The sequence below is a fragment of the Solanum dulcamara genome, chromosome 11 (genome assembly GCF_947179165.1).
Source record: "Solanum dulcamara chromosome 11, daSolDulc1.2, whole genome shotgun sequence".
Classification (NCBI taxonomy): Eukaryota; Viridiplantae; Streptophyta; class Magnoliopsida; order Solanales; family Solanaceae; genus Solanum; species Solanum dulcamara.
This window is the reverse complement of record NC_077247.1, coordinates 62,409,924-62,435,258: the sequence shown is the minus strand read 5'-3', so window position 1 is coordinate 62,435,258 and position 25,335 is coordinate 62,409,924. Positions and strand designations below refer to the sequence as shown.

The 25,335-nt window shown below is 35.0% G+C and overlaps 3 protein-coding genes across 7 annotated transcripts; all 3 read right to left on the bottom strand.

Moving 5' to 3' along the window:
- Window positions 1–2,301: 2,301 nt before the first annotated feature.
- On the bottom strand, window positions 2,302–6,454 carry LOC129873127 (F-box protein SKIP14). The gene is made up of 2 exons (XM_055948150.1): window positions 4,858–6,454; window positions 2,302–4,020 (listed from the first exon to the last, which is right to left on the bottom strand). Exons 1-2 carry the CDS (start codon window positions 5,785–5,787, stop codon window positions 3,451–3,453), a joined length of 1,500 nt encoding a protein of 499 aa, XP_055804125.1. The 5' UTR covers window positions 5,788–6,454; the 3' UTR covers window positions 2,302–3,450.
- A 2,692-nt stretch (window positions 6,455–9,146) lies between these two features.
- On the bottom strand, window positions 9,147–17,071 carry LOC129872032 (glucose-6-phosphate 1-dehydrogenase, cytoplasmic isoform). 5 transcript variants are annotated; one of them, XM_055946877.1, is made up of 17 exons: window positions 17,051–17,071; window positions 16,253–16,473; window positions 15,716–15,935; window positions 15,381–15,466; window positions 15,017–15,071; window positions 14,753–14,939; window positions 13,943–14,100; window positions 13,789–13,857; window positions 13,050–13,108; window positions 12,334–12,370; window positions 11,608–11,679; window positions 11,173–11,320; window positions 10,922–11,017; window positions 10,116–10,186; window positions 9,720–9,835; window positions 9,565–9,610; window positions 9,147–9,479 (listed from the first exon to the last, which is right to left on the bottom strand). In XM_055946877.1, the coding sequence occupies exons 3-17, from the start codon at window positions 15,881–15,883 to the stop codon at window positions 9,312–9,314; spliced, it is 1,536 nt and encodes a 511-aa protein (XP_055802852.1). In that variant the 5' UTR covers window positions 15,884–15,935; window positions 16,253–16,473; window positions 17,051–17,071; the 3' UTR covers window positions 9,147–9,311. The 5 variants fall into 5 exon arrangements, with proteins under 5 accessions (XP_055802852.1, XP_055802849.1, XP_055802851.1 ...); XM_055946874.1 differs by lacking the exon at window positions 17,051–17,071 and adding an exon at window positions 16,791–17,026; XM_055946876.1 differs by lacking the exon at window positions 17,051–17,071 and adding an exon at window positions 16,896–17,026.
- Window positions 17,072–19,838: 2,767 nt separating this feature from the next.
- Window positions 19,839–25,335, bottom strand: LOC129874084 (plant UBX domain-containing protein 1). The gene is made up of 7 exons (XM_055949309.1): window positions 25,174–25,335; window positions 23,643–23,739; window positions 23,448–23,522; window positions 23,034–23,101; window positions 22,214–22,343; window positions 21,998–22,102; window positions 19,839–20,232 (listed from the first exon to the last, which is right to left on the bottom strand). The coding sequence occupies exons 1-7, from the start codon at window positions 25,249–25,251 to the stop codon at window positions 20,030–20,032; spliced, it is 756 nt and encodes a 251-aa protein (XP_055805284.1). The 5' UTR covers window positions 25,252–25,335; the 3' UTR covers window positions 19,839–20,029.

The following is a 25,335-nucleotide window of genomic DNA, read 5'->3' as shown; positions in this document are numbered from 1 at the left end:
TATATAGTTTGACCAAACGAGCACACTACAGTTAATTAAAAAAAAATTGATAGCTTTTTATTCTCTTCTTGCTGTAAATTATTCACCTGATAGATTCTTACATATTTTTTTTTAAAAAAGAGTGAGAATCATATCTAATAGAGTAATAGGAACACTTTAGCTTGGTTTAGGTGTCTAATAAATCGTAATCTTAGTTCAAATATCTAAATGAAAATGAAAGAATTTGACGGGCCGATGATGTATTCTAATAAATTAGTAGTAGTATATGTATAGTTGCTGGATCTTCTTGACACCAAAAATACATCATCTATATATATAGCAGCAACCCTTTCACATGTAATGCAACGACAAATTAATGTTACTGCGGCCCACCAAGTAGCTGTAGGGATAGCTAAGAAAGTTATATATGTAGTGCATATCACCGCAATGTTCAACATCATATAAATATATATATGGAATGTTTCATTTCCAATTATATTTATTTATATGCACTAGTAGTGCAATGTGGCATAAACACTACTGGCTAGCTAATATATATAAGGATTATATACTCACCTAACCTAATCCCCACAAGATTTCAAAGAAATTGCTTGGAAAAATCCAAGTATCCAATCTAAGTGTCGTTTGTTGTAGTGAATAAGGTAAAATAGTTTTGGAATAAATTTTTAGTAACCTTCAATTGTTTGTTTGGTTACAAAGTGTGGTATAACTTATCTTAGGATTAATAATTAGTACTGGGATAAGTTATTCTTCCCTTTGAGTGGTATAGTAATTTCGAGATAACTTATTCCGAGATAAAGTAAATGACAAAAATATCTCTTTTCACATTCATAAAGGGTATTTTTATAAACAAATAATTTATTCTAAAATTTATATAATGCATATTATTTTGAACGCAACAAACCAAACACTCAATAAAAAATAATCTCATCACAATTTATTCCGCCATAACTAATTTCATCATAACTTATTCCGCCATAACTAATCCATCATAACTGGTATTCAAACCAAAATACTCCTTCTTGCACAGAATTGTATAGCGAATGTAGGTGCCAAAAAAATTCTTACTCATCAAAGCGATAATAACATTAATTTTGTGACTTTGATGAAAACTCATACTTAATCAACTTTAATCAACCAAAAATATGGATGCATTGTGAACTAGTAATATTAATTGGGTCAAAATCATTCTCCGAAGTTTGGTTTAAAAATCAAACGCTTCCCCCCAACTTTTTCCATAAAATATCTGTTTTGTCCTTGATTTTCTATCTTCCAGAAACTATTTATACAAATAAAAATAATAGATAATATAATAGCTTTTAAATATATTTCAAAATTAATACAAAAATATTAATAAAAATAAAGGTATATCCTATAAAAAAATTAAAAGATTATCTATTTGTATTGTAAGTAATTTTTTATTTTTTAATTTAAAAAATACTTCATTATTGACAAATAAAAATCATTTATCTATTCAGACATTTAAGAATAAGAGAGAATTGGAACATGCATTTATATACATATACATATTAAATACATGTAATATTAAAATAATAATTACTTATAATTTTAATGTGTTTAAATAAAAATCTATAGATACTTAGATTAAGAAAGATAAATAGTATACATTAGAGTTTTGATTATTATTAAAATATTCACTTTTTACTCTACTCATTTATTTTATTATAGAACGTCAATAATTTATATATTCAATTAGGATTTTTTTACTTTAGTTTTTTAGAATAGATAAAATAATTTTTGTTTTTAATAAAAAATTTGTTACCTAGAATAAAAAAAATTATGATTTTAAATAAGTAAAAAATAAAAAGATAAAGGTTGATAATACAAAAAGTAAAATAGGCATTTTAAAAAATTAATTAGAATAAGAGGGAAAATTGATTATTGTTAAAAGTTCGGGGAAAAATGATTTTGTCCCATATTAATTCACTCCCAGTATATCAATATATTTGGGCATCCTAGGGATTTCTTGTTTGTTCTTTCTTTTCCTATGGGCCTAAATCAAAAGCCCACACCATTTGCAACTCTTCTTAAATTCTGCCTTTTTCCAGTAGAGTTGATGACCAAACATAGTTCAATAAATTCTGCCTCTGTATGGGTTGCGTTAGGGGGCAGTACAGCATTGAAACAGTTGTTCTACTTCTTTACACAATCAAATCAGTTATTAAGTAATTGCAAGCAAATCATGATCTTTCTTATCTTTAATTGCAAGCAAATCTTATTCTTATATGGTCAGTTGGAGATTTTATACTTATAACTGAAAATCCAAGCAAGAAGAATCACTGGACTTGCAATAGCAATATAGTATTAGTATTCAGTAACCGGGAAGTCAAAATGTTGGACTACCAACTGCTTCATAAGCCGTAACTGATTACAGAAGCATATGTTACTAGGCCTTTGAAAAATACATGCACATCAGCTACAGCACTCCTTTTTTTGTTATAAGCAAACAAATTTTCTGTAATATGGTTTGGGATAACCCAGAACTATATAAACTATGCTTACAGATAACATATGATCACTCACACTGCTGTGCTCCAGGCTCTAAGAACAATATCAACCACTGACGAGCAAAGCCATTGAAGGACTTCAGAACACTTCAAAACCACTGCAAGAGGAAGCATGGAGTGACGGCGTGTAGTTGCAGGTTATGTGGGAAGATACGCATGCAAGAACTGTGCCAAGTTTTGGTATTGACACTAGTGGATCTGATTTCAAGCATGAGAGATCACTCAAAGATCAAATATGATCTTCTGGAAAAAGCCACAGTACTCTCCTCACCCTTCTCTTGAAGGATTTGAAGATGAGTGCATTACGGGTGGCTCTGATGATGAAAACTTCACTAGCAACAGCAGATAATTCAGTTCTACAATAACGATATAGAATACACAGGAACAGGAAGCAAATGCATACCACCTCAACATTTTTTTCCCTTGTTCTTAATTGCTAACGCACCAACGGAAGGTGTGTTTCCCTCCACCTCAACATTGATGCCAAATTTCTTCCTTCGCTTCACCAAGAAGTGGTGTTTACTTTCTGGATCTGTGGATCTAGCTGGCGATTGATGGCCTAGTCCAAATACAAACACAATTGGGGACATCATACAGCACAACCCGGCTATATTTCAGCCATAAATGTAGTTATTCACCATTCACTGAACTTCCTCCTCTCAATCGCCTAGTGGGAATAGTTGTATTCAAACACATACAATTTCACCGCTCTCTCAATCTCAACACCCAGTGTGTCACTATTGTGTGAGTTGTGTAAGGAGTCGAACCCTCTGCGAGCCCCACCCTGCCCGCACTTCCTTCACTTCACTATCATTACTTACAAAACCCTGCCTGGTAGGAGATAGCCAGTAATTATAAAATACTCAAGGACTCCTTTTGATTTGATGCTTATAGGCAAAAGAAGCATTGCCTACTGCATGTTCTAGCCACAAAAGAAGAAATGGCAGCTTGTCTGCTTATGAGGAACAGGATTTTCCAGTGGAACAGTAATTCTCTCTTGCCTCTCTTGGTGATCCAAAAATTCCCTATAGCAATCCCTACAGCAATCTAAACAAACCAAGTCGAAATTGAATAATTCCTCATACTCACAATTATTTAAGCACCGCCCACAGTTGATACAACGTTTAATGCAGATAGTACAAGCTCTGCACAACTGAGCAGTAGATTTCTTCTTTTGGCAACTCTCTGAGGGGCAATCATAGACTACTCTAAGCTGCTCGCATTTCGGGCATATTTCAATATCAATAGTGTAATCATCATCAGAAGACACAGATAACTGGCCACCTTGGAGAAACCGTGGTTTACGAGTAGATAGAAGCTTGCTGCTATCGACACCTAACAAGACCTTGAACTCTTCAAAGTGTTGGTGTGTCATACCAAATAATCCATTAACCCCAAGGTACTTAAGTTTGGGTTTTCCTGCAAACTTTAAGAGCTTTAAGTTCCAGAGAATACCATCAGCTGTGAGTCTCCCACATCCTGGGACACTAAGCTGCATTGATGAAAGTAAATACATGACATCAAAAAATATAATAAGAATAAACAAATGAAACATTATTTTTTTAAAAAAAAAACTAGGCAATGAAGAATATACTAGACATTCACATACTTTGATGAACTTCCTGAAAAGGCATAGCATATTTTGATTGGTAAACTAGGGAAATGATAGACATGATGCCTCATTATTTCTGTCACAGCCCATTAAATTTCTGTGCATAATCTATACCAATAAAATTTATGAATATATCCCAACCTCCAAGAATCTATTGGTCTAATCTAAAAGTCAAGAATTGCCATTGGCTCATTGCAGTAATATAAGGTTAATTAGGTCTTTTCACTACACCAATTCTCTTGTTTTCCAATACAGAATTTCACTTAATAATTTCAGCAATGCATGTTTTATTTTTCAGCAATGCATGTTTTATTTTTCAGCAATACATGTTTTATAGTAGCATGAGCACTCAAAAGGGAAGAAACAAAGGAATTCAACAGTGAAGGATCCTGATATCCACCTTTTCAGATAGGGTTAGCTACTATTGCAACTGAAATACTGTCACATTTAGCCAAGTCCAATCAATAACATTTTTGAACAACAAAACTAACCCCTTGAAAAGTTACTAAGTGAGGCAAATAAGGTGAGAGTACAACAAGTAATAGCGCAATAACAAGAATACCAAACCCGTATGCTATGCAAGTCTTACATTCATCATCAGACAAAACAAATCATGGTAAGTCTATTTTCAGTAACACATGATAACATCTTATAAGAAATTAGAATGAGCTTAAGTAACAAACATAGTTAGATAAGCAGCAAAAGAGAATAGCTGACCTTTTTCAGGCTAGAATTCCTTTCAAGCACACAATTCAAACTACTATCAGTGATCCTTGGGCAGTGCACAAGACTCAGAGAATGAAGATGGCCTTGAGCCCTGTCCGTCAACTTTATAAGAATATCATCAGTGATCTTATTACTCAATGGATGATCAACGTGAATATTTCTCCACAGAAGTGGATCACTGCGCACCACATCTCTTAAATCTTTGCAAACCCCTTCAATAGAAAGAAGGTCCCTCAAGCCAAGATAATTAAGGGCCAAATACAACGCATCTGAACGAGCGCCTTCATCCCCATCACAATGATCATTCATGCCCGACTGATCTTCATGAGCTGCATCTCCAAAAGCCCAATACCTGGAATTTATAACCTCCTCCATCTCAACATCCATACAACCAAAGGAATCATGCAATCCCTCTCCTACATCAATCTCAGACATATAGGAGTTTTCACCTATTTTAGGGACCCCTACATCCTGGTGAATTCGCATAGCCCCTTTTAGAACAATATTAAATTTCGGATACAATTGAACATCAACCTCAATCTCATCTGTACAGAAACCAAGATCTTTTAACCCAAAATCCTTGTTAATACCCTCTAACCAACCAGTGATTTTGGTACTAATATCCATATCAAAAGGATCCTGTGGCAACAGATCAACAATATCATCAGAACCCATCTTTGTGTTTTCATGTATGTGGTCTTGAAAGTTGCCCTCTTCACAATTCAAATCCCAAAAATCAGTACTATCATCAGAAACCATCTCACTTTTTCCAGATTTGTAATCATGAAATTTGTCGATTTCACGATTCAAACCCCAAAAATCACCAAATCGATAATGATTCTGATTAGGGCATTCCTTGTCGAAATACCTATTATCAAACTCGGTCCCAGCTAAAAATCGTTCTTCTCGATTCAAGGCCATAACCGTCTACTCTAAATATTAACCCAATACCCCAAGAAGAAGAAAAAAAAAAGCCGTGCCCTAGGCGCAGAACGTATTGAACAAGAAAACCCTCAATTCTCGAATGCAGACTAAAACAAAAGCACCCAAAGATTTCACAGGGTTCCCTGTGAAGGGCCGAAAAGGGTCAACCAAAATTCCCCAAATTGTTCCAATCGATCAAGCAAAATTCACCCCAATCGAACCCCACATTCCGATATTTAACAGTAATCAATAGAAAGAACAAATACCCAGCTACTACAGAAACATATTTACGGTGTATTACACAAATCTAATAGGATTATATGGAAACTATTGTGTGTGTGAGAGAGAGAGAGAGAGAGATTCAACAAGAATAAGAATCAGAGGAGGGCGGTGATGATAAAAGAAATCTAACAAACCCAAGAAAGAAAGAAAGAAAGAAAGAAAGAAAATGGAAATTATCAGAGTGGCGCAGTTATGTACAATAAAACCTATACAGTGTGTCTCTCTCTAGGTATATGTATCGGTATTCTTGTATCTACATACTCTCTCTAATCGACAATCATTAATTTTGGTGAAAGAGGAGAGAGAGAGTGTGTGTTTTTGTTTTTGTATATGTGTCTCTCCAAACTATAGGTGTCGATTGGTAGAGATTGATGTAGCGCGAGAGACTTGGATCTTTTGTGTTACTTCAATTACATCCGTATATATAAATTAGGTTAGGCATTGGCTTTATTTGGGCCTGGATTTTTCATCCGGGTTTTACTTTGCTTGGTAAAACTTTGATATATGGTATTAAAATTGGGTAAATTACCCTTTTATACATATTCCCCTACTATATTTATTTTTATTCTTTATTACACCAAAAAAAATTCAATTTTTTTTTTTACACATGGTCAATTATAAATCAATCATGTCATTAGTTTTTTTTTTACAAAAAAAGGTCAACATAACTCAACAAGACTCCAAACAACTTTTAACAATTTTCAATTGAGGTTTTAGATTAAATTTACTCTTTTTTGCTCCTTCTTCCTCAAGAACACCATACCTAGAACTCGCAAATTTCCAACTTCCTCAATTCTTCACTAAATCACCTCAAATTTTAAGAGTAGCTTCTCTAATATCTTTTGAGCTTAAATTCAATCTAACTCAACAAGACCGCTTGAAATTTTTTCAAAGTTTCAAAACTTCATCATTCTATAATTTCAGAATTTTTTTCACAACTCAAAATTTTGAACATAAATTCAAAAAACACTAGGAAACAAAGATCCATTGTCAAAAACAACAACATAAACACAAATCATAGCAGTTTTTTTTTTTTTTAATACGGATGGATTTTTTTTTTAATTTCACAAATGATTTTAGAACTTTAACTTTTTAATAATAATAATAATAATAATAATAATAATAATTATTATTATTATTATTATTATTATTATTATTATTATTATTATTATTATTATTATTATTATTACGCTGCTGAATTATAATTGGCCATGTGTAAAAAGTAATTTTGTAAAATCAGATTTAAAAATAATGGCATGAATGAGTTTTTTCTCAAACGGCAATGACATAAATGCGCCAAACTTTTAACTAGGGGTGTACGTAAGTCGATTTGGTTTGGTTTTTCTTTAAGAATTAACTAAGCCAATTATGTAGGTCTAAATCAAACCAACCTAACATCGATTTTTTTCGATTTTGATTTTAGTCAGCTCTTTTAATTTTCTCAATTTTTTCAATTATTTTTTATAATTATAACATGATTGAAAAATAAATTAAATTGAAAAGATTGTTTCCTTATTTGTGTGATTTAATGTTTTTTATCTTTTTATTTATCGTGAATGGGGGAATCATTACACATAGTATGCCTTATCGGCGTATTTTTTTGTTTTACGCCCCGTAACTCTTCCTCAGCCAGGCTTGGGCAGAATAGCAGAGCAAGTATTAGTAGCATAACAAAAAAGCCTTCCTCGTCATTAATATCTTTGCTCGCGGCAATTGTGACCTCTCGGGAGAATCGATGACACTTGAAGTTTTCAATTGAAGGTTGTTTCCTTGATCGCTTAAATATTGAATTTTTACTCCATAAATAATCCAATTACTTGAATTGCTTCCAAAGTAACATTTTCACAATTATGATTTCAATTAAACATAATTTAGTTATTTTGGTTGTTGGATGGTTCTAAAGTGGCGCTTATTAAGTTATACGACTGAAGATTTGAAATTGAACTTGAAAAAATTACTAAAAAAAATGATTAGTTTGATTATTAAAAGGGGGCAATTTCTTGGCGAAGAAGTTTTTTATACATCTAAGAAAAGATCCAATCATGTCTCATTCACCTTTCTCTCTAAACAAATTTTCTATTTAGTCGTTTTCTCATCCATTTCAAATTATTTGTAAAGGTGTATGCTATTCTATCACCTAAATATATTATATATGTTGTAGGGGACCAATATGATAATTATTTTCTTCTCAAAGACATTGGCATTAACAATTTAGTTGGTAATTTTACACTAATTATCTCTTATATTCGTCATTATCACATCTCCGTGTAATTCACATACCAATTTAATATAAGGCCTTGTTTTATGTCGGAAGGGTAATTTTTTTGACAATTGACATGCTACAAAATAATAAAAAACAAGAGAAATATACCAAACACGTTCAAAGTTATTGACTCAGGAATACTTTTATTTTCTTTTAGGAATTGATGCCTAGGGAATCTATGGTAAGAAGAAGATCAAAGTTATCATAAAAGATCTTTTTTTAAAAAAAAAATAATGGAATATTCATTCTCTACACTAGTGACATGTGGGGTAAAAACTTGGCTTCCAAGATGTTCTTTCCTTGACAATTCTACCACTCACAACACATGCTTTCTTAATGGAGTAGTTCACAAAACTACTTTTGGAGAAAAAGGGATGGAAATGAAACTGACAAATGGTCTTGAAAACAAATATGGATTCCTTACGCCTCTTGGACCATTTAGCGTAATGGTCACTGTCTTTAGAGAGTTGAAAAGGTGACAGAATGCTGCTTATTATGATACCGTTTACACACTATGTTCATTAACTACGTTTTAGTACCAAATTACAATTCTGTCAACTATATGAGCCATTTAAATCCATTATGTCCAATTTTTAGGATTCAAAAGAATTATTGTTATCAACCTATTAGAACGACTATGTCTCTATACCAAACTAGTTAGAGTTAGTAATATGAATCCTCACTTCACATTTTTAGTTTAATATCGCTAGGCTACACGAGTACGTTTAGATGTATAATGTGTCATGAACACTTAACTTGTTTTAAGGGGGGGGGGGGGGTCTTTATTCACTATTAGGAAAAACCCAAGGAATATTCAGATACTCTCATTTATTAGCTTAAAAAAGATGAGATTATTACATGCAAATATATTTGTGATACACCGATTATTTGTTACTTCTCGATGAGTTTGCACATAGGCAGGATACTACATGGCAAAAGTGACAAGGTAACACTCATCTGCAATAATTTTGCAAACTTATAGTGTGGGAGGGATCCATATATAGCCGTGAGTTTGAACGTAACCGGCATTTCGCAACAACTCATCTGCTTCAGCAGGGCCTCTGCTGCCTGGCTTGTATGAAATTGGCTTCACCTCTCCATTGTCAATTCTATGCAAAAGAGGGGTAAAAATCTCCCAAGCCGCCTATATTTAACAGAATAAGAGATATCACCAATCGTGTTTATGCAACGGGTACAATATATACCAAAAAAGAAAATGCACTACATACCTTGAGCTCATCCCTGCGCACAAAATGTTGCTGATCCCCTCTTATTCTGTGAAATAAGAAAATATTGTTAGCACACTATGTTATCTGTCAGTATGTGTAATGCAAGAACCAAACAAGTCAAAACTAAGGAAATACACAAAGGCTGAGAAGCATACGTGTCGAGAATCAGACGTTCATAAGCCTCTGGAATAGCAACCCCTTGGTAACGATGCCCATATGACAGGTCTAATTCACTTTGAACGGTTGACATTTCAAGCCCAGGCTTCTTGACCTGCACAAGAGAAACAAAAGATGTGTCACCAAGGAGCATGAACAGAAGAGGGATTCCTTTTCTTCTCTATTCTTGAAATGAATAAAAAATAAATAAATAGGTGAACCTCCCTATTCTCTTAAATTAAGATAATGAACAAAATAGTGGCTCCTCCTCTCGGTCTCAATATATCTTACATTGTAATTTGAACACTTCATGGCCATGACAGCTCAGAAACTATTTGATGAATAATAAAACTATAGTAGCTTGAACAGAACAAGTAGCAGAGAATCATTCTTACTGTAAGCTTCATGTACATGGCTTCTTTAGGTTGGAGGCGTATCACAAACTCGTTTCTCCCCTGCTTTTGACCTGTTTAATATGTCACAAAAGGTATTTTTCCATCATTGAACTTGACTGAAAATCGGATACGCAGCATAAAGTCATAAAGGGAACAGATGACCAAGTAGGTGAAGTTTCATATAATGCATAAAGAATTGATCGAAAACCAAAAATGAAATCATGGTATTAAATGGCCTAGCAATGCTGAACTTCAATTGGTAGAATTAAAAGCAGCAACTACGATTTAACCTATGAACATCAAAGTTCTATCCCGAGCTTGAGATACTATTGTCTTTGCAGCCTCCTTGACGACTAACCTAGAGCTCCAGCCCTTTGTAGAAACACTTTTTAAGATAAGCTCCCTTTGTGGAAATACTGGAAGGAACTATTCAAGTGGAAAAGCTTCCGACTTTCATGCATATATATCGTCAACAGAAGAGAGTTCATCTTTTAAGTTTCAACTACCTCTCATAATCAAATGACATGCTTCACGAATGAAATCAAAGAGCAGGTGATTACTATATGAAAAAAAGAACAGTAACCCAAGTTTGCATCACTTCTTGAGATATCCTCCACATATCAACCAGAAGTAACTCTGTTTCTGGCTAAAGTAAATTGATACATGCTAGTGGTGATGCAATTTGCTAGTATAAGTGATGAAATTTGATAGTCTTTGTAACATGGCTAACAATCAAACATCTAAGAAAAATATTAGAAAGAAGGACAAAAATGATGGTATCCTTAGAAAAAGATCCTGACACATACATCTAAATATATCACCAGGAACATCCTTAAACTGCACTCGTATTTCTGCCTTTCTTGAATTTAGTGCTTTTCCAGCCTTCATTATAAAGGGAACACCTGCAGCAGGTAAGCCACATATACATAAGATACCCAAGATACAGATAAAAAGGAGTAGCCAAAGTATATCTCTGAAACAACAGATAAAAAAGCAGTCTACGGCTGAGATCAAACATTAAAATGCTAGTTTTAAACTTGTGAAATTCTTATCTAACCTTCCCATCTTTCATTGTGTATGCGTAAAACCATAGTTGCAAAAGTAGGAGTATTTGAGTTGTCAGGAACCGTTGGGTCATCCTTATAGCCTTCATATTGTCCAAGAACAACTTCTTCATCTTTAATGGGAAGCATTGATTGAAGAACCTGCATGGATAAGAAAACAAATAAGTCAAACACGCACAATTCTGTGATAATGGAGTATTGATTCTTCAAGTCATTTATTTTAATTCCTGCACAATTCTGTGGAATGGAGTATTGATTTTTCCCATATTTATTTTTAGTTCCTGGTAGACCTCAGATTCAGCTAACTAATGCTCAGATGGAAAGAAGAAAGAGATAAGTGTAGTAACAGTGATTTATCTTATCTTATTAATCCTACAAAGAATCAAGCAATCACATTGAGTCTGTTGCAGTGTTAACCTGATACATACCTTAACTTTCTCATCCCGGATGTGTTCGGGCTTCTGAGAAACAGGCTTCTCCATGGCAACAAGGCAAAGGACCTGCAGTTGGGAAGGTCACTAATGGTAAGAATTAACATACCCAAGCATAGTGCAGAGTTCAACTGTTCAATGATTAAAGAAATAGAAAATCAGCACCCCCACCCCGACCCCCGATGTTTTGAATTAATACATTCCCCTTCATCTTCGGGCAAGCGGGTGAACTTAGGGCCTATTCCCTATTTGATTCTCTAGGCTAGTGGTCCCTTTTTGTCTGGCGGTCCGTGACCCCTGGATGCCGAAGGCGTCCTTGGGGTGATCTCGTAGTTCCTACGGGCAAGGAAATAGTTGTATCTATCAAAAGTTTAATATGTTGATGGATTTTCCAGATCTTAATATATGGGCAGGCATTGGTTTTACCACAATCCTGAGACATAATCAAGAACTGGCTCGTTGTAATGTGCTTCCAGGAGAGAACCTGTGAAGTATAGTAAACCCCACATTTTGAGTTTCTACCTAACAAAGGTATTGATATGATGATTCAAAAACGACTACTACGCCCCAATCCCAAACAAGTTTGGAGTCTGCTATATGAACCCTCAACGACCATGTTACTACATTTAAACTCATCTCAGGCCAATATTATAGGAGTACAAAATAAAAATAAAAAGGTAGATAGCACTTATTAGCTTTAAAGTCAGAATAATTATAGGTCACCTGCAATAGATGGTTCTGAATAATGTCACGTATAATCCTGCAAAATGGATGAAAAGATAAGGTTAATTATTACAAGAATTTCCAAAATGCAGCTTAGTGAAGTACAGAGAAGGAAATTTCTAGGCTTCATTTAGGAACATCTGCTAAGACTATATCTGATCCTTCAAGTTAGGGGAGCAGAAGCCACTGTTTTCAAGAAGAAAAAAAAAGAAGAGCAAGTTCAACTGGAAGTTGGATATGCCTTCTTTCTGGTAATACCGAATCACTTTCCACTGGCATTAAAAATCAGTAAACCTGCTAAAATCCAGAGGAACCTGTGAATAGTCTGTACCCAACAGCGTAGATTTGGATGGTTTTGTTGTTCAAACTCAATGCCACTCTCCAAAAGAACAAGTAGCACATCTCCGTAATCCACGTCATGACACAACCCATATGAACAGTGTGCCAATTAAGTGACTAGCTAAATTTTGAGATCATCCTTCGACATATTATGGTGGAATTTTGTTCTCTTTCTGCCTCCAGCAGGTCATTCTACCCTCTAACCTGAGCTCATAGGCAATCGACAACTACTCTAGTCATCAATCATCTAGCACTCAATTTTATTATATTTCAAAGGATTACATTGGAGACAGAATATCTTCAAAATCCAATAATAAGAAAAGGCACACAGACAAAAAAATGGAAGTTCATCTAGGAGACATAGCCCATATGCATACCCATATTCATCAAAATATCCACCACGACCTTCAGTTCCAAAGTCCTCTCTAAAGACAATCTGCAAAAGTGGAGAAACAAAGTGACCATTTGGAAGAGAAGAACATAACAACTAAAACACTCTAAGCAAACATGGAGCGAGAAACAGAAAGGGCAACAGGAAACTAATGTGTTAAGTTAGCTGATATCCATATCTAAGCATTGATCTAATATTGACTACCGAGATTTTGCTTCATGATCTCAGCCATCGTATTGGATCAGCATGTTGGTCTTCTCCATACATCAGATGGTAACAAGACACTTAACCACCAGGTAAGGTGTTCACTCTACATAACAGATTATTCCCTCATTAGGATTAGTGAGAGCCATGTAATTGGAGGTAGTTCCGAATAGTTCAAGAACTTGACCCTTGAGTAACAAACTAAGCAAATCTGACAACTTAAGTGGTGCAGATATATCTCGTTATATGCCTAGAAGTTAGAGGAAGGCCTCCTGTCCTACATTGTAGGCAGATGAACCTTTCGTCTTTTCATTATCAGTGTGATATGAGTATCTAACTTGTTTTAATTTGTAATAATTTCAAATATGATACTGATGAGAAGAGCAGTAAGAGTAGGTGTTCAAGTATTGATTGATATAACCTTAAAGGTGGAAGATCGTCCTACTCCATTAATTTTCTTTATAGGTTATATATTGCAAGAAATTAGTATTGCACCATGTATCTTAGAAGGAGAAATATACCTGTATATTATCAATGTTGTCACGATTCCAGAGCGGTAAAAAGAAGCGATTTGCAAAACGCAGCACCAACTGCAGTAGATTTCATACAATATGAGATAAATGCACATACTCATGTGAACTCATACTCAACAAAATAGTGTATTTTGGGAAGTACCAAATTCTGAACCAACTCCTTCCCCAAATAATGGTCAATGCGATAAATTTGGGACTCGTCAAATAGTTCTCCAATCTGGGAACTTAGTTGCTCAGCTGAAGCTAAATCCTTGCCAAAGGGCTTCTCAACAACAATGCGCGTCCAACCACCAAGATCAGCTGGAATAGTGCAAGAAAATCTTTAACAATTTCTGTTGAGTATCCAAAAACATTGCAAGCAAAAATAAAAAACAGCTACTTATTCGCTCGCAATCTGACCAAGTATAGTGAGTTGAGGACATCTTACGTAAGATGCAGTATGCTGGCAATTCTTTTTTCTCAAAATCAAAATTAGAATGTAAAAATTTAACAGAACATCCAAGTTGTAAACTGTAAAAATCACAAACTAATGGAAACTTAATACAAGGGTTTACCAATTTTCACCAAAAATGAATTATTTATTCGTTGAAAAGGAGAATTTTCTTTCTTGCACAAGTCAAGTTTATTCACTCCATTTTACTACTACAAAATTATAGATGACGATAGCACCAACTCTGATCTTCCTGTTTAAAGAATGTATTACCTATCATTAATTTTGTATGACAATTCTTCAAGCTGAAAAGGGACAAAAAAATTTAAAAAAACAAAAAACAAAGCCATCCAGAAATGAAGGTTCGGAATTTTTGTTCACACTTGGACAGTAGCATATATCTAATATAACCATGCAGAAATGTTTAAAGTAGTCTTTGAAGCCTACTGATGAAAGACCAAAAGATTGAGGATTGCATTAGTAATCAGTAAAGTTGTACTCATTATAAGAAGAAATACATACATTTGTTCATACAATAACTTTTTATCATTCTGCAAACAGAAGGATATACTGACGGAGGAAGAGCAAAGTAGAAGAGTCTTCTGGATGATCCTTCTGTGCTGTTTTTTGAAATTTCGTGCTCAGATATCGCCTTGTCCAGTAACGAAAAGCCCTCCCCAGAATCATAAGAACCACTGACGTATTTAATCTGAAAGAGCAATGACGAGTAAGCTAATAGAACATCAGTTAAATGGTGAAAAGAACATGAAAAAGCTTTCGACTCACCAGTTGCAGAAACTCTGATACTTCTTCTTCATTTTCTCTACCCTGAGAAAGATACCTGCAATCAAAGAAGGGTGTTAAGCCCCAGGCACTCTTTCCAGGTTTGCAAGAGATGTGAACAGAAGTAGAGCGAAAAATAAAAAGGATGAGTACTCTAATCAGAAAGCAGGTGAACTACAATGAAAAAATCCTTCTTTTTGGGGAAAAGTCAGGGGTGCATGGTAAACTAAGATGAATATACGAGTATTTTTGTTTTCTTTTTGGAAAAAAACATGAAGATGAAATTGACATCAATAGAGACAACGCGAACAACAAAGTATTTCATCATGAATTTGAGACATGAAGATGAAACAGATATGGTACTCACCCACGGATACGGTTTCTCAAGTCACCATCAGAAATTTTTGTCCTTGCATAACCAAAAATGTGAACTTCATTGGATTGCAGAAATCCCTGAGAATTCACAGCCCAATGCCAGAGTTAGCCTATTACTCGAATGAACTCCATAAACTTTTAACTAGTAGTATAACTAGGTTTGATTAGTTAGATTATTATTTTTTATGATTAGGTTATAGATATAGCTTTATCATAAGAGATGAAGGAACTTCAAGGGAGGGGGGGAGGGGGAATCAGATTACCACAAAAAGCAAACACCAAATGTCAACCTAATTAGGAGCAAAAGTAATGAGGTGTGAATTGCACCTGCCGATAGAGGTTGAAGAGTGCAGGAAAAGTTTTCTTCTTGGCAAGATCACCAGAAGCACCAAGAACAATAATAGAAAGACACCCAGTTTCAGGTAAATTATCATTGTCTCTAAATGAATCATTCCTAACAGAACCCCTTTTCTCAATGCACCATGATGCCGCCATCCTTAAGCCCCCACAACCAGCTTGAACTCAATCCAAACTTGTGAGTTGTGATCTATAAATCAATAATCAATAAACCAAACACTGTGAGTAGTGATTAAAACAACAGTATTCATTCCATCACTAACATAAAAGATTCTGAAAATTGGGAAGTTAACAAGATTTACGGAGTCTGCATAAAGTAATCAACTTTGCTAACTTTACTCTACCAAGAAAGCGAAAGATTCAATAAAATTAACAAGTTTTAAACGAAATTAAGCAACCAATAAACTAACAAGATCGCATAAAGGTGAGCAGAACAGCGACAAGAAACCAACTTTTAGGTATTGAAAAGGAGAGAAAGCAGTAAACAGAAAAGGGGTTGGATCAAACCTGAAGAAATTATGAGTGGGAAAAAAAAAGGCAATAGGCAAAACGATGTTTTTGGTGATTTTAGTAAAGATTTTTTAGAAAGACACCCAGTTTCAGGTAAATTATCATTGTCTCTAAATGAATCATTCCTAACAGAACCCCTTTTCTCAATGCACCATGATGCCGCCATCCTTAAGCCCCCACAACCAGCTTGAACTCAATCCAAACTTGTGAGTTGTGATCTATAAATCAATAATCAATAAACCAAACACTGTGAGTAGTGATTAAAACAACAGTATTCATTCCATCACTAACATAAAAGATTCTGAAAATTGGGAAGTTAACAAGATTTACGGAGTCTGCATAAAGTAATCAACTTTGCTAACTTTACTCTACCAAGAAAGCGAAAGATTCAATAAAATTAACAAGTTTTAAACGAAATTAAGCAACCAATAAACTAACAAGATCGCATAAAGGTGAGCAGAACAGCGACAAGAAACCAACTTTTAGGTATTGAAAAGGAGAGAAAGCAGTAAACAGAAAAGGGGTTGGATCAAACCTGAAGAAATTATGAGTGGGAAAAAAAAAGGCAATAGGCAAAACGATGTTTTTGGTGATTTTAGTAAAGATTTTTTAGGGGTAATATTATGGAAATGCCCTTCACCTACTACCACCTTCTTTGACTTGCATACGAACTTAGGGAGCCGCCGTAGTCGTTTAATTTCCGACCAACCACTTTTTTAACGCCATTCTCCGTTTTACATTTTTTCACATCTAATTTGGAACAGTAAACAAAATTAATTATTGTAATTACTCAACTACTATTAGTAAACGTGTCAATTGATTGAAACGCGATAATCAAGACCGGAGAGAGTCCAGAGTGGGTAGACCATTCGATGTTTCCAAGGTTTGACAGAAACTAAAAAGATATTTTACTGAGAACAGTACGACACCACTCTAGACCAGTTTATGACTTTTATTCCAATTACATAATTAATTTTAAAAAGAACATTTAAAGTCGGCACTATGGTGTTCCATTTTGTTTGATAATACAACAAAATGGAGTATAATTAGGAGTTTTTTTCGATAAATTCTTTACTACAGTTTAAAATATATATTTTTAATAAAAAAGTTTTTTTTTATTTTAAATTATTTATTTAATTTTAATTTAATGGAATTTAAAGAAAAATTTAAAATATTATACTCTTAAAATAAAAATAGGTAAAATGTACTAAAATGTTTTTTAACTTTGTCATTAAAAAAGAGGAAGTATAATAATTGATGTCACCGTTGGGTCACCCATTTGTCTGTAAGATTGAATATATAGCTCTCATTTTCTAGCCCTACAATAAAATAATTGGGGAGATTTGAAGACATTGTGTCAGTACAGATCTGATTTTAATGTCGAAGCAAATCTTTAATTCCTCATATTGAGCACGATAGAGGGTGTGTTTGGTATGAATGTTTTTTAATTTTCTCATGTTTGATTGGCTTAAATGTTTTGAAAAATATTTTCTAAATCAATTTATTTTTCTTAAATTTAAGGAAAGTGTCTTTTAGTGACCAAGTCATCCAAAAGAAAAGTAGTTTCAAGTACCTTGGGCCTATCATGCAAGGCAGCGGTGAGATTGACGATGATGTCACCCACCGTATTGGAACAGGGTGGATGAACTGGAGGCTCGCTTCCGGTGTGCTATGTGACAAGAAGGTGTCACCACAATTTAAAGGCAAGTTCTACAAAGTGGTGGCTAGACCGGCTATGTTATATAGGGCGGAGTGTTGGCCAGTTAAGGTCTCTCACGTTCAGAAGATGAAAGTTGCCGAGATGAGAATGTTGAGATGGATGTGTAGGCATATCAGGAGCGACAAGATTAGAAATGAGGCTATTCGGGACAAGGTAGGAGTGACCTCGGTGGAAGACAAGATGCGGAAAATGAGACTAAGATGGTTTGAGCATGTGAAGAGGAGAGACACAGATGCCCTAGTGCGGAGGTGTGAGAGGTCCGCCATGAATGATTTCAGAAGAGGTAGCGGTAGCCCGAAGAAATATTGGGAAGAGGTGATTAGACAGGACATGGCGCAGTTACAGCTTACCGAGGACATGACCTTAGATAAGAGGGTGTGGAGGACCCATATTAGGGTAGAATGCTAGTACATAGTCTCGTTATTCTTCCGTATTAGTAGACGCATTAGCGCACTATAATTTCTTGTGCTCTGACTTCTGTTATTATCTTTCTATTACTTTATGTACTTTGATTACTTTATTTTATATGTGTCGCTTTCGTTATTTGCGTTATTCGTTATTTGTTATTTGCTTTCCCATATCGTTTTGAACTTCTTAGCCATATCTGACCTCTTTTTATGCTTCTTTTGAGCCGAAGACCTCTCGGAAACAGCCGTCCTAGCTTGGTAGGAGTAAGGTCTTAGTATATTTTACCCTCCGCAGACCCACGTTGTGGGATATCACTGGGTTGTTGTTGTTGTATCCAAAAACTAAGGAAAACATTTTCCAAAACTTTTCTTAAACTTCAAATTACAATGTTTTCTTCTTACTCCACTCCTACCATGATCCCATTCCAGAAAAAAAAATTAAAATTTTAAAATTTATTTTAAAAAAATATTTCACATTTTGAAATTTTCATTTTTTTTACCCCATCTCTACCCCGACCACCCTATCCCCCCAAAAAATTTAAAACTATTTTTTTGAAAAATATTTCAAAAATTCAAAAATTTCATTTTTTTACCCCACCTCCGCCCCGACCCCTTACCATCCCCCACCCCATCTTCCCCTCCCACAAAAAAAAATTATTTTTAAAAAATATCTCAAATTTTCAATCTTTTTTTTCACCCTATACCTACCACGACCCCCTGCCCCCACTCCCCAAAAAAAATTAAAAACTATTTTTTAAAAAAATTAAATTATTTGAAAGTTAGGTGTGGAGTCGGATGTGGTCAAATTTCAGTTCGAAAGTCGGGATCGAGTCTAAATTTGAAATTCGAATCTTTGGTTGAAAATCGAGTTGGGTTCCAAATCGAGTGTCGGGGTCGGATCCCGAATCAATTACTGGGATTGATTTTCATGTCAGAAACTATTTTTTAAAAAAATATTTTCTACTCTCTAGCCAAAAATAAAAGATATTTTCTAAAAAAATATTTTTATTGACTAACCAAATGATAGAAAATATTTTTTGAAAAATATTTGATACTTACCAATCAAACATAAAAAAATAAGTTAGAAACCAATTTGTTTTCCAAGAAAACATTTTCCTCGGTACCAAACACACCCAGAGGCAGCTTATTTTTTGACCGAGGAATTCTCCACATACACTATATAGATTAAGGAGATTTTGTGGAGATTTTCTTTTTAATAGAAATCGTCAACAAAGGGGAGACCACTTGACTTTGAAACTGGAAATGTCTTCTAAATTCTAAACCAGCTTTACCTTCTAATTAATATCAAATTATCAACAAAGTTATGAATGATTACTTGACTTTGAACCTAACAGTTGATTAATTTCTCTAATTCCTTCTTGCTAGACGTATGAAGTAATGCACTGTAAAAAGCTTATATTTGGTTATCGACAGATCAAGTAAAAGACATACTATCTAAAGTTGATTTTCAATCTATATTTGAATGAGGAACAACATATTTCCAAGTTCAAACCTCCTATTTTGGCATACAACTCCAGCAAGTGACAATCCTTCTGAAGCAAAGTGACAAGTGATTACATACAGAACAAGCAAAAGATTACAGATAACACCGGATTAGAGTATAGTATAACCCTAAGATCAACCATATTACAGTTTCAACCACTTCGGCTTAATTTTCTTCTTATCAGCAGCAGGCTTTTGATCTGGTACCGAAGCAGGGGGGTTGCTTGTCGGAGATTCATCTCTGCTAGGTTCACCAGGCTCCATCTTCTTTATCATAGAATCCAATCCTTGCAAAGACATGACCTCTTCTTGAAGATAGGATCCTGATGCTGCAGCACCATCATCACCTGAGAATAGACGAGCCACCCATATGATCAATTTTACTAATTACATAACTAAGAGACAGGTGAGGGCATAACCGGAAAAAAAGAACTCAAAAAAAATAAAATAGAATAAGGCCAGCAGAAGATCCATTAAAACTGGGGCATATATACACAACAACAAAAAAAAAAGAGCAGAAGAACATTCAGCAGTAGATAGCTGCCAGTGGATACTGCCGGTATGGGTACTTTGGGCATATCCTTCAAAGTGAGATATTCATAAACAATGACTGTATCCACATGGAAATTATACCTGAACCTATGCCGTGGACTTGATCATAAGAAAGGAACAAATGAAGAAAGAAAATTAAGTTTACTTAAAACCATGCTGTCTTTCTCCATGGAGTAGACATGCAGGAGGAAAGTACACAAAAAATTATAAATTACACTAAAACCTTTGATTCTAGAGTTCCTCAAGAGCACAAATCCCAGCCATGCAACATACTGCATGCCTCCCACAACCCCAGTAAAAGGAGAAGAAAGAGAGAAGATAACCTCAACTGTCACCCAACCTAAAACCATTTACATCTAACAACTCCAACCTACCATTATTACTGATCAACAAACTTCTCCTGTTCCATTATTCCTGTACACTAAAACCAGCAAAAATAATCTCCATTTTGGCGAAAAGAGAATCCCCTCCATAATGTGGAAATAGAATCTAATTTAAGTGTCATAGTAGAGCCACACCTCACATTCCTGGACACTCTCAAAAGCTTGTGCTTCTATGAACTGTCGTCTTGGTAGAGACCAAGTTCAGCCTCTTGAAAATTATTGTTGCCGTTGAGTTAGCTCTTGCACTTAAACGCTTGCGTAGCTTAACCAATCATAGTGACCTTATGTGCTTATTGTGTACACAAATTTTTGGAAATAAGAAAGCATGCTAACAGCATAAAGACGCAAGGGAAGCTCAAAAACCAAGTTCAGCCTCTCAGAAAATTGTCGCCACCTAAGAGCTAGCTCTTGCACTTAATGCTTATGTAAGCTTGACCAAGCATAGCGACCTTATGTGCTTATTGTGTACAGAATTTTTGGAAATGAAAAGGCATGCTAAAAGCCTAAAGACCAAAGACAAGTTAAATGAAAAACAAAGATTGTTGGAAGGAACTTCTTTTGCTGCTCTCTCAAAGGGTTGTTTACTTGATCGCAAAATGAATGTGAGCACACATCAGTCTCTAGCCTCCTATTTCCAAATGGACAACCACTATCTAGCACAACAAGTGCCTGTTGGTGCACGGGTAAAGCAAAAATTTGTGGTGTCTTACATATATTCATAGGTTAATACATGTACCCACATGGATGTTTATCCATCAGATAAGAAATGACATAAATAAGTATGCGAAAAGAGCATGGACATGAGCATCTACAGGCTGACAGTTGCAATCAATATGAGATTCAGGATTCCAGAGATGAAAAGATATGACATAGCAAGTTATTGATTAACAAATATACAAACCTTCCCTGTAAAAAGAGCAAGGACTAAGTAGAAGTATATTCATCATATCAAGGAGAAAGATTCTCTTAAGTTAAAGGTACTTTAGCCCCTCACACCTTCCTGTCACAAGGTTTTCTTAGAAGGATCACCAAAAACATTCAACATCATTAAATCACCACTGAAGTATATTAAGTATGCAAGTCATTGCAGGTTCAATGCCCAAATATATAACAGAGGTTTCAAAAATTAAAGTTACAAAAGAGCAGAGGATTCAGACAGTCAACAGTTTGCACTAACCTTTGGGTAGATCGTAAGAGAAATAGACAACAGCACCAGGAATAAATCCAGCAGAATAGAAATCCTGAGATACATCTTTTATTTGCTTCTTAGGAGGAGTAGTATCTGAAATGACGTACAAGCATTAAATCTTCGGCAACACGATAATTATAAACTGCTCTTGCGGGTACAATATAGGAAAAAGTAAAATGTAACAAATGTTTAGGATACTCTTACAGATATAGAAAGGCAGTTCAGGGTGAGCAATCACTTTTACAAGAAGGTCAAGTAAACTCTGGATCGTCTCTGATGGATGAAATGTGGCCTCCAATATATAATTATCCGGAAACCGTAATCTAATTACAGCCTGAAAAACACAGACCGACATGTGACATAACAATCAATAATGTCAAATGCAAAGGCATTGAGAAGTGTCAAGGTCCCCTGGGGCTTTAAGCGCAAAGCTGAAATCAAAGGCAATGCCCCGAAGGAAGGTGCAGATGAAGAAAGAAATCAGAAAACACGTGTATGATGAAGAAAAATCAGTACAAGGGCAAGAAGTTGTATGGGGAAAGAAATTTTGAAAAAACTGCAATTGAGTGAACATATGGATCAAAAATCATGTCAATTAAGTTCGAAATTCATTTTCAACATCCAACTCAGATAAATAGTAGTTTTAAGTTACAATTAAATCTTTCTGCCTAGCTTTCTTCAGCAAATTTTAAATTTCCTCTTCATAATCACTGATTATTTATTCACAATATTTTCTAAGCCATTAATGTATCATTTCGCCAGCTGCATTTATTGTTTATTACCGCGCCCTCTCCAAGATAGAGCCCACAGGGACGGGCACGCTTTAGAGCCTTATTTAAGCACTAAAGAACTGCCTGAGTAAGATGACACATTCAGCCTCAGCAGCTCAGCTACACGAACGTTCAGATTCCAAGCGTGACTTTAACAATAATGATGAAAACTTAATTTACAAAATCTAACACCAAAAATATTCAGACTTGATATAAGTGAAAGGATCATCTGGAGGGAAGGATCGACTGAAAACCTTAGTTATCCTTGCTCTGCGTGCAGCTTCTTCTGCCTCACGAATTTTCTTTGTCTTCAAGTGCTTCTCTGTTAAAATTTTCCCCAATACCAGTTAGAATAAGCAGCATCATAAAATAACCAAACACCTGTATACTTTTCCGCAGATCTATAATAATAAACAAGAACAGTCAGAAGGAAAGGAAAGAACCATTGAAGAAGGTAAAAATGGGGAAGAGACTGAATATACTGCAAGAAAATAAGAAAAATAATAGTGTCTGGAGTTTTAGTGTAATTTGTCAATTAACTCGACAGACAACTAATTGACATGTTTCTTTATTATTCTGTTAGAGGTCAGGTCAACTAGAAATGTCACTTTAGCAAATACTTGAAGTCATTTTTAATCTGAAAGTCTACACTAACAAGTGTATCTGACCTTCTTTTTTTGTTCCCAAAAGTCGATAATAATCCTCCGGTGTGAACTCATAGAAGTCTTCGGGCTCCTCTGACACTGCAGAAGACGATTGGGAAGGGCCACAGCAAAATAAAATGAGCATATATGAAAAACAGATAATAGACTCGTGTTTAGGAAGTTGTATTAGTGATACTGTCTATATCAAGTAGGAAGTACCATTGCAGGAAACATCAGGAGGCGCTGAAGAAGCTGTTGCTGTTTCAAATACACGGATTTCACGTCCAAACTTTTCTTTTGCAGCAGCAAGCTTCGCCTGAATTTACCCAATAAAACAAAAAAGTTACAATTCACTACCCCCCAAAAAAAAGTATTTCCATGCTTGAGTAACAGACAGAGCTTTCCACGATTTTAGCTTACGAGGATGTAGCTGAAGTAAAGTCGAATGTATTTACAAAATGTAAATACATTGTGGGATTTGTTTATCATTCTTTACCTTTACAGCTGCAAGTTAGATTTTACTATAACACATTGTGGACGGTGCTTCTACAAGTTCAATAATTTTAAGGAACTGCTAATCTATGCTCTCCCCCCTGAGCAGTTTATTTTTTAATTTAATATTTTACTTTGTTTTCCTGTAAAATGAAGAGGATTCATGGTGCAACAGTAAAGCTGTCTCCATTTGACCTACATGTCACGGGTTCAAGCCATGGTATCAACCACTGACACCTCCTTGGGGAGAGGCCCAGCCCCTGAACTCTGCAGATGTTTGGTGCACCCAATTGCCCTTTTTTCCCACTAGACACAAGTCAGACTATTACCAATGTCTCAAGTTAGTATCTTAACAATTTATTTCGGAAGTTTTATGGCCTAAACACATCTCTACTGTCTTTTTGATTGTTAAGAAGTTAAACTATTAGTTGTTCCTCTTCTAACTATCACATTGTTTCAGGCTGTTCCTTCATAACTAGGATAGGGAGGAATAGAGGAATGTAGTCTATTTCCCTACCAAGGTTGACTCTTCGAAATCCTATTCATTTTCAGCAATGAAACCACCGGGGACTCTACATTTGAAAATCCTTCCAAGTATTCAAACACTTAGTATACTTGGAACTCCAAAAAAAAATCATTGAATTTCAACCCTGGAGACCATATATCTAGGGCCTCATAGATAGCTAAATGTCTCACTAGTCTGATATTTTTTTAATAAGGGGTGTATTACATATATAGAACAAAAGAGAAGTGCAACAATCACATGCCCGAATTTCACACTTGTATGCTTGATTTGCTCAATATAATACCAGAGAAAATGAAAAGTAGGGCATACTTTAATTGTTATGTGTGTGCACCCAGAGACAGATAGACAAATGATCACATAATATGCATCTACTGATCTTCTAACAATAATTCTCATACACAGCAACTCTAAAACAATGGAATGCATTTAGGGTTTAAAGATTAACAAGTAGTAGATACAACTGGTGCCTTTCTTATGTTCAGATTTTTACTGGAAATATTGCTTTAACTGGACTAATTCTTTATACAAACTTCTTTCCAAAAGATTCTGAAGAAAGAAAAACAAGAAAATAGCCAAAACGTGCGTACTGATCTGGATACTCCAATCAGTATCCCAATTACACAAAAAGGGGGAAAGGGTACAAACAAGAAGTTCAATCGAACCCGTACCGTAAGACACAAGAAGCGAATCTTTATTGAAACAACAGAAGAAAGATGAAATTAAAATGAATACCTTAGCTGATTCCAACTCCATTGGATCAACGGCGGTGAATTTCTGGCGCTTTATAGCTTGTGCAGAATCAACTATCATTACCCACAGAAGCAACTCACGAATTCGCCTCTGCTCTTTCCTCTTTTGAGATTACAGCTATGTATATATTTCTACTTCTCTTCA

What these genes read in the sequence shown, in the direction of transcription:
- LOC129873127 (XM_055948150.1), bottom strand. Translation starts at nt 5,787, where the DNA reads ATGGCCTTGAATCGAGAAGAACGATTTTTAGCTGGGACCGAGTTTGAT. An exon ending in GGAATTCTAGCCTGAAAAAG is followed by an intron (nt 4,021 to 4,857) that starts GTCAGCTATTCT and finishes TCATCAATGCAG; the next exon opens with CTTAGTGTCCCAGGATGTGG.
- LOC129872032 (XM_055946877.1), bottom strand. Translation starts at nt 15,883, where the DNA reads ATGGCGGCATCATGGTGCATTGAGAAAAGGGGTTCTGTTAGGAATGAT. An exon ending in TTGAGAAACCGTATCCGTGG is followed by an intron (nt 15,072 to 15,380) that starts GTGAGTACCATA and finishes CTTTGATTGCAG; the next exon opens with GTATCTTTCTCAGGGTAGAG. An exon ending in ACACAATGAAAGATGGGAAG is followed by an intron (nt 11,018 to 11,172) that starts GTTAGATAAGAA and finishes TACCTGCTGCAG; the next exon opens with GTGTTCCCTTTATAATGAAG.
- LOC129874084 (XM_055949309.1), bottom strand. Translation starts at nt 25,251, where the DNA reads ATGATAGTTGATTCTGCACAAGCTATAAAGCGCCAGAAATTCACCGCC. An exon ending in TCCTGATGTTTCCTGCAATG is followed by an intron (nt 23,523 to 23,642) that starts GTACTTCCTACT and finishes CGTCTTCTGCAG; the next exon opens with TGTCAGAGGAGCCCGAAGAC. An exon ending in TGAACTGCCTTTCTATATCT is followed by an intron (nt 22,103 to 22,213) that starts GTAAGAGTATCC and finishes ACGTCATTTCAG; the next exon opens with ATACTACTCCTCCTAAGAAG.